The sequence below is a fragment of the Mytilus trossulus genome, chromosome 12 (genome assembly GCF_036588685.1).
Source record: "Mytilus trossulus isolate FHL-02 chromosome 12, PNRI_Mtr1.1.1.hap1, whole genome shotgun sequence".
Classification (NCBI taxonomy): domain Eukaryota; kingdom Metazoa; phylum Mollusca; class Bivalvia; order Mytilida; family Mytilidae; genus Mytilus; species Mytilus trossulus.
This window is the reverse complement of record NC_086384.1, coordinates 39,328,833-39,338,100: the sequence shown is the minus strand read 5'-3', so window position 1 is coordinate 39,338,100 and position 9,268 is coordinate 39,328,833. Positions and strand designations below refer to the sequence as shown.

Here is a 9,268-nt window from a genome sequence, read left to right as displayed (position 1 = left end):
AAAAAAAGATAAAAGAGTTTAATTTAGCATGATGAGCAGACAGTACATTTGTTAGCACTGTTTTAATCTGCTATATTGCTTAAAAATATAAGAAATTTCCAATTTGTACTAAAACTTGTTTCTTGACTGTTTAATAAAATCTATTTTTATAAATAATATTTTTATATACATACTTTGTACAAACCAATAAATGCTTATAACAAAAGTAGTTTTGTCTTGCCCTGATGGAGTCAAAAATCAAGACATAAGCTCTTTTCAACAACATTGGCATCAAGTGTGTCAGCATTTTGTTCAAGTTTGTGATTTGGTCAGTTAAAGGGGACCATTAATGATATCAATGATGTTTGGTATGCAGTTGTATAAGCATTGGCACATCTCACTTAAATGAAGATTGTTTGGCCCAACCCATTAGTCAAGGTTTATTGAATTTGAATCTTTTGCATAGTTTAACATGTACAAGTTTGTGATAAAGTCATTGCTATTTGGTAGAGTTTTATGGGCATGTGATCATCTCTTTTCCATGGCGATCGTTTGGCACTGAACCTTCAGTCATGGTTCATTGACTTGAAATACTTTGTAAAACATACATTTTAAAGTATAGCTATAATTTTAATTTCAAGACTTGGGATCCCGCTAACATGTTTGACCCTGCCACATTATTTATGTATGTGCCTGTCCCAAGTCAGGAGCCTATAATTCAGTGGTTGTCGTTTGTTTATGTGACTGTTAAATATTTGTTTTTCGTTAATTTTTTTTACTTAAAAAAGGCCATTAGTTTTCTCGTTTGAATAGTTTTACATTGTCTTATCGGGGCCTTTTATAGCTGACTATGCGGTATGGGCTTTGCTCTTTGTTGAAGGCCGTACAGTGACCTATAGTTGTTAATGTTTGTGTCATTTTGGTCTTTTGTGGATAGTTGTCTCATTGGCAATCATACCACATCTTCTTTTTTATATTGTATATCAAAATAATATCATTTATAATGTAAAAGTACTAAACACAGTAAGCATATTAACTTTGGTAAAGTTTGTCAAAAACGATGTCTTTTTTTTTGTTGTTGCATTTTTACATAATATAAGAGGTATTAGTATAGTGTTGTATGTTAATCAATCTATACTATACATATAATAATTGTTCCTCAATTTGAGACTCACTTGGGGTATCATGAAAACTAAAATTTACCTCTTATTTGAAACCCTACTGTTTTAAAGCATTGATAGAATCTTGACTATTTTTGCTGTTCTGAAGGGCAGAGGACCATACAACAAAGATGTTTAAACTATGAAGTAAGTAATCAATTTTTTTGCAGAAAAAGATGAAATATCCATAAAAAAATTCTCTCTTAGAAGTCAGATCATAAATGGCACTACAATGTTCAATTAATTGCCTAGATTTTTAATCTGATTTATTTGTATGCTCCACCTACGATATTATGCCCCACCTAAGATAGTGGAGGGGCATTATGTTTTCTGGTGTGTGCCTTTGTTGTCCGTCTGTGCGTCCGTTCGTCCAACTTCATGTTAAAGTTTTTGATCAAGGTAGTTTTTGATGAAGTTGAAGTCCAATCCACTTGAAACTTAGTACATATGTTCATCATGATATGATCTTTCTAATTTTAATGCCAAATTATAGTTTTTACCCAAATTTCATGGTCCACTGAACACAGAAAATGAAAATGTGAAGTTCAGATTAAAATTTTGGTCAAGGTAGTTTTTGTTGACGTTAAAGTAACATGTACTTAAAATTTAGTACACATGTTTCCTATGATATGATCTTTATCAAATTAATTCCAAATTGAAGTTTTGACCCCATTTTCACGGTCCACTGAACATGTAAAATTATAGTGCAAGTGGGGCATCCGTGTACTATGGACACATTCTTGTTTTTTAACTAAGGCATCATACATATACTGTATTATACTAAACAATAAGTTAAAAGATATCTAAGACATAAATCACACCGCAATTTTTTGTAGAAGGATATCCTGGACTAAAATAAGAACTTTTGAATGGTTTAACACTAGTAATTTTGGGGCCCTTAATAGCTTGTTGTTCGGTGTGAGCCAAGGCTCCGTGTTGAAGGCCGTACATTGAACTATAATGGTTTACTTGTTTAAAATTGTAATTTGGATGGAGAGTTGTCTCATTGGCACTCACACCACATCTTCCTACATATATTATGTAAACAAGAATGTGTCCATATAAAGGAAGATGTAATATGATTGCCAATGAGACAACTCTCCACAAGAAACCAAATGACACAGAAAGTAACAGCCTTAGGTTACCGTATAATTATACCTTAACAATGAGCAAAGGTCATACTGCAATTGTCAGCTATAAAATGGCCCGAAATGACAAATATAACACAATTCAAACTAGAAAACTAACAGCCTGGGGCCGTGTCAATGAAAGTATTCTAGGATATGTCCTAAGATATGTCTTATGACATTATTTAGGATGGTCTTAGGACGTGTCTGAGACATGTCTTAGGATGTAAAACAAAGCTGTCTTATGACAGTCCTTACTACGATGGCCATAGGACCATCCTAACTCATTTATTTGATTGAAAAAATATGTAGAGATTTCTATGATGTAGATTTATTGGTATTTTTTAAAAAAGAATCTATATATGAAAAGAGGGAGGATGACTCTTATATGGAAAAGTTTTTTTTAACAATTAACGCCAAATAATTTTTTTAACATAGTACTTATAATAAAATAAAATTATAAATACGTTATTAAAAATGATAAAACTATAAATGAATTTAATACGAAAACAAAAGTAAATAGTGACAAAACTTTGTTAAATGCGATATTCGTGCTGCAGTTTTAGTACATCAACTAGTTCTGTTCTTTGGTCAACTTGATTTCATTCCATGTATCAAATCAGGATTCGTTAAAAAAGAAGTCAACTTTTTCCCATATTTGAATTAATATTGCACCGTTTTGGTAAGTTGCAAAAAATGTTGCGTATATGATGATAGTATTTTTTAGGGTTAAAAAAATCGATTTTTGTTTTGTTTTATAAACAGTATGATAGTTTAATACTATATTAGTATTTTTAGTATTGAGGTTATGCCATATTTGTTGTTTTTATTGCATTTTAGGACATTGTAACCTTTAGGACTATCCTAAGACCCCTAATTGTTTATCCTAACTTTAGGACCAAAATTAGGACATATCTTATTTAAGGACACTTTCGTTAACCTGACTTAGAACTAAGACGTGTTCTAAGACCATCCTAAGACATGTCCTAGTCCTAGGACAGCTTCGTTGACACGGCCCCTGGTTCATGTACAAAATAATGAACCGAATAAAAAAATATAATATACAGCAACCAGTTTAAATGTGTAATGGTGAGAAGCTACTTTAACATCGTGTTTTGTTATGAAATGTTTCATAAGTTTACAACTGCTGCAATTAATTTAGAGAAAATTATAGTTTGTGATTTATTGCGCTGTATTTTTTCACCTTTTTGTATGCTAGCGCAATATAAATATGTTTCCAGTCGGATGGTAAACGAGCAGGTGTGATTGATTTCGGATATAGTTTGTATCTATTAAATGATAAAGTTGTTTTATTTTTTTGCCAATGAGGTTGTCTGAGCCACTGTAGTGCTTGGTAATGATGTATATCGTGTAAAATTTTATATATGCCAGAATCATGGTAAAAAATAAATATTTGCAAAGGCACCCAAAAAACATAAAGTTTGAATTGTTATAACTTAACCAAATAGATAATAGCTTACGGTAATACTAGACTAGAAAGGTTATGACACAAATTATTTCATTTTCTGGGGTATTTTGACCTGCTGTAACGCCTTTTTTTCGTCTTGCATGTAACTCCTGGTTAAGACCAAAAATTTGAAAAGATTTTAACAACACTTCTAGGCATGGGTAGGTAACATCAAACAAAGAATTTTTAAGGTTTCCTTATCAGACATACCATATATATACTATTTCCGAATCAATGGTGAAAGCGGGTTTTAAAATGTTGGCTAAATTCCTAGAAATAAGTTACCAGTTGACCTTTTAAGAGTTGCAACTTTTCTGCTAATCGATTTTTTAAAGACGAGTTTCTTTGGTTTTCATACCTGCCAACTGTCACTATTTGCGAGTGATCTCCCCCAGGAAGGCTCCAAAATAGAAATTTTGTAAGAACAATTTTGTCCACAATTTTAAACAAAACTATATATAAACTTTTCAATGGCTATACATGTAGGCTTGTAAAAGTATGCAGAAACCAAGAAAGACAACATTTAGATGTATTTGAAGGCCCCCTGAAGGTTTTGTAGGACTATACGATCTATATTGCGCGTACAACCCCCATATGGGCATTTTAAAATAAAAGATGTCCCTATATTCTTACCAGAATAAAACCTATACACCTACTGTGTAAAACACTACTAAATTAGTCGGGTGTTGGCTGGGCCTAACACGGGGAGGCGGTTTCAAAGCGGAGAAAAAACTATCAAGGAGAGAATTTAATAAGTATCATATTATATATGTGTATATTGGCAGCAAGCTATGAATTGCACGGAAACGTATAAAACGCTCCGTTACGTATTACCACAAAGGAAAAGCGGAAGTCCTAAGCGTACACCTCTCCTTGATTCGCAGATTTGCAATATTTAGATTAAACACTACTTTATAATGATTTAAAATTATTTATATTTAAAAAAAAGATATAATTTCATAATTATTATCTCTATATAAAAATGAATTATTGTCATAGAATAAGACCTTATGCCAGCTTCCCAGCAAAAAAAATCCGTTTTAAACTCTACCACCCTTGTGTTCCGTTTTACATTTAGATGACAAATTTATAATTTAAAGCAAGAACAATTTGACTAAGGAGCTGTCATTATGTCTTACTCTGTACTGTAAATTCATTTCTACTCCTAAAAACTATTGAAATAGCCGGTAATCGACGAGTAGTTGTGAAAGTGTAATGTGAAATAAACTTGCATTTATTGTATAAAAATATGCAACGCGGAAAAGACTTCAAGATGGATTTGAGAAAAGAGATGACTGGGGACGCCGCTTCTTGCCGGAAATAGATAATGTGAGCAGACGGTACCGTTAAGCAATACAGTTGATTTTTTAGTTGCAATATTCTCAAAAAAGAAAATTTGATACTTCGTTTTTACCCTCAGAAACCACCAACCATTTCTAGAATAGCCAACACCCCTAATTTAACAATGATGTATACTCAGCTATTTTTATAGCTTTTTGCATCTAGTCATGGATAAATCGCGAGTGTTTTACTACTAAATAGGAACTACTAGTTCCCATTTCATCCATTTCGACCACTTTCAGTTTGTTATAAAAAATATTTCATTTCATTTGCAAAAATTGTTGAAACATTTCTAAGGTTTCCAAAAAAAAGGTATGTGATACATGTATACATGTATACATTTCGTATGTCTAATGCGCTTTTCGTGATTTACCTTCAGGACCGGTGCCTAAGCCACTGAAAAATGAATTTAAAGGGGGTTCTAGTGATAGTGCCCCTCCCCTCCCCCGAACTGAACAGTTATAACAATATAATTATTGAATAGTAAATTGTTTTCCTGTGAAAAGTAATTTGAAAGCACAAGCCTCAAAATGGTGCTAAGCCACGAATATCTTTACAGATTTAATTGGTCTGAAAACATCTTTGCATACTTTTGAAGGCCCGGAAATGGTTTATCATTTTTTTTTATTTGCCTTGTTCGGGTATTATTCATAAAATTCAAAACGGTTAGGAATAAATAAAACTAAAATTGAAAGCATCGATTTCGAAGGTTAATCAATATCTGCGCAATACGTTGTCGGAAATTGATAGGTAAGCAAATGTTGTACTCCCTATAATATAAACAGGAGAACAAAATCGTCGAGCTAAGCTTTTTCTTGTTTTTAAAGCACGTTCTATTCATTAAAAATCAAATGCAATGATCTGTTTATACAAATAATGCGTTTTTTATGGTAATTCTCAACCCTGTGTTTAATTGGTTAGGTATTTCGCTTGAAAGATATTTTATTTTTAAACCATTTTTATTTAGACTAAGAATTTTATAATACAATGCAAACTTAGTAACTAACTCCGTTTATGCATCTTTAAATTTATTATAACCTGGTGCTAAAACTATGGCAGCTGTTTCTGACATCTTGTGATACCGACACAATGGCATTGGTAGGTCGCGAGCTACTCTTTTTCGAGTTGAAATTATCAGATAAGACCCTTTCTTCTATAGTGTGTCGCCATCTGCAAACAACAATTGTTAGTGCTTTGCGAAACCGTCTTCCGCTAATACAATAAAGGAAAAAATTACAACACCTATTGACATAAAGCAAATAAAATCCCAAGGACGATATGAGATGTCTGATTTGCTTTTCATTCCAATTGCTGTTTAAAAATTCACTATTTGATTCCAGGGTAACAAATACGGAAAACGGAAGTGTACATATCACTATAGTGAATGAATCCACCAATAACATTATTGCTATCTGTCGACGCTTAGAGTGTCCTCGTTGGTGCTTGGACATATTGTGTGTGTCGTAATTTTGTTTAGATTCAGATAGTTTACTGTTGTATATTTTGTCAGATTCCCTAATATGTCGTATTATGATGAAATTACTTATCATTATAATTGAAAACGAAACCAAAAGAAATCCGTTGTGTAGATATGGCCAAACATCTGTCCAAAAAGTTTGAAAAAATTTACTTGACGGAGAAACAAAACACAAAAGGTCTCGACGTGTTGCTGGCGTCATATCGGAAGTAATAAGAAAATGGAAGTCCTTGATAATAATAACTAAAGTTAATATTGAAAACATCTCCTTTGCTTTTTTCACAGTGCACCATATATGTGCTTTCATTGGAAACAAAATCGCCAATGCTCTTTCTGTTGTCATGGCAACGGTTAGAATTATGCCAAGGTCACTTGTCCCCCATCCAGTGAAATTGAAAATTTTACACATGATATGCGCATGCTCTCCCCGATACATTATTTCGGGAAAATTTGCATTTATCCAGTGAACTGTTAACAGCACAAGCAAACTAAAAACATCCAAAACTGAAGTGACTAATATAAAGAATGATGTGGAGACAAACCGGAAAAAGACACTGCGCATGATTTTTATCACAAGTATGTTTGAAATGGCACCTATTACAATGAGCAATGGCGGTAAATACTGATCTATAACGGTTTCGGTATTAGATATATCATTATTTGAAGAGTTTCTTTTGTTGGCGGTATCCATGGTTTCTGCATACGAAGACAGATTTTTCGCTGGTGTATTGAATGTTGTCAAAGTAACATAATGTGTCGTCATAGTAACATAAAATGAATTACAGCATCTCTTACTGATCTATTTTCAGAAGTCTAGCTCGGGACATCCATCGACTGTACTGATGTAAAACAGATCTAAAATTTGAATAAAAAATATAACATATTACAGAAGTGTAATTTTATGCATTCATCAATTTTGCATGAATTATAACATCACATCACATTAAGAAAGGGACTAAATAACAAATCAAAACTAACAGTTGGTTTCTGACGAAGAGTTTTCTCTTCGGCAATAATACGTACACATCTTTTTTTATATGAGAGTCAAGCATTTTTCACCTGATTGATACATCTTAATCTAATGTTGTGCTGTTATTTCAATCTCCCTGTTTATTAGGATGGTTAGCAGTGGCGGATCCAGAACTTTTCCGAAAGGGGGGGGGGGGGGGGTGCGGGCGCTGACTGACCCCACGAAAGAGGGGGTCAGGGCCCCCTGGATCCGCCTATGGTTTACTTAGGTAAGCGTTCACAGACATGTCTAAATGGCTTTGAACCATAGCTTTATGGTGGTAACTGCAAGTAATCCCAGTTCGGTTATTCGTGTAATAAATGTAGTATTTCAGTTAGTTATTTTTGTATGATTTGCGTTGATTTGACAAGTCAAGCTTTTTCCAACTGATTTTTTTTTATAGTTTTTTTCTTGTTTTGTGCTGTTACACCACTCACATGTTCGGTTGTCGTTTTTTTTTTGTATATCATATTTGTTTTTAATTTTTATTTTGGACAATTGATTTTCTCGGTTGTTTTTTGTAGTCGTGTCGGGACGTTTTATAGCTTGCTATATGCGGTAGGAGTTATGGTTATTGTTGATGACCTATAAATAGTTGCTTAAATCTTACAACATCTCCTTATTTTATACATATTCCGCCAATTTTTTATATTGCTGTGTCCAGTTAGAGGCTGGTAGATTAAGTGGTTTTCAATATTTGCTGTCTCTTATGGTTAATTTCTTTCAAAATGTTAATACCAAAAGCAATCGGACAGTTATAGTTAAGTCTTTTTTACATTGTTTAACACCAAATACGTTTTTAAAAGTAAATTACTGAAATGGACTACAGATTTTAAAAGAAGTTGTGGATTTTTGGAATAATGTTTTAATTCGTTTTCATTTACTTAACTTCCAGTGGCCAATAGTGCAGGCGAATCTATTCAAATGACTTGGATTTCAAAGTTCAAACCTTAATCCGAATTTAGAAAATGCATAATTTTAATGCTAGTTGTCTTAGTTTTTGTTAGCAAAGTTTGAACTTAAATCTAATTGTATCGTTTTCTGAAAATCTTAATTATATGTATTTAATCCATTTATCATAAAAAAAAAATATTCGTGATGGAAATTTGAGTTATTTGAATTTACATTCAGGAATGGCTTATTAAGTATCATTCATAAAATAGTTGTTACACTTTTTTTTTGACAAAATACAACTAAATAATAAAATACTGTGCCAATGTAGCAGCAGGTGAAAGAGGACGTTTCAGTAAAGGAACTATTTGCCCTTCAAAACTATCAAAATATGCAGGAGAACCAAGCCGCAGAGACGTTGTGTGTGAAATGAGTTACAAAAGTGTTCTTTTAAATGACTAAAAATGAAGGAAGAGGGAACTCATTTTTCTATTAATTGACGCAATCGTATGTTTTATTTTTGGTGCACATGATACTAGTATATGTAATTTTAAAACAAGTGGCACAAACGTAGCATTAGAGAAAAAAGTTGTGGCGCAAAAGAATTTCTCCCTCTGGTATAAAAAAAATAAAATAAGAAAATAAACTAAAAATATGAATAGAGATTTGGTATGACAAAATAAATAAGAAAATAAACTAAAAATGAATTTTAAAATTTAAAAAAACTTACATTTATCATTGAAGATCTAGGATGACAATCACAATACAATCGATGTGTCATTTTGAGAACATCTTTCTCTTATCTTTACATTTGTG

The 9,268-nt window shown here is 32.4% G+C and overlaps 1 protein-coding gene across 1 annotated transcript; it reads right to left on the bottom strand.

Moving 5' to 3' along the window:
* Positions 1–6,106: 6,106 nt before the first annotated feature.
* Positions 6,107–9,268, bottom strand: LOC134692441 (uncharacterized). Its single transcript, XM_063552893.1, has 2 exons — positions 9,183–9,268; positions 6,107–7,407 (listed from the first exon to the last, which is right to left on the bottom strand). Exon 2 carries the CDS (start codon positions 7,313–7,315, stop codon positions 6,107–6,109), a length of 1,209 nt encoding a protein of 402 aa, XP_063408963.1. The 5' UTR covers positions 7,316–7,407; positions 9,183–9,268.

What these genes read in the sequence shown, in the direction of transcription:
- LOC134692441 (XM_063552893.1), bottom strand. Translation starts at nt 7,315, where the DNA reads ATGACGACACATTATGTTACTTTGACAACATTCAATACACCAGCGAAA.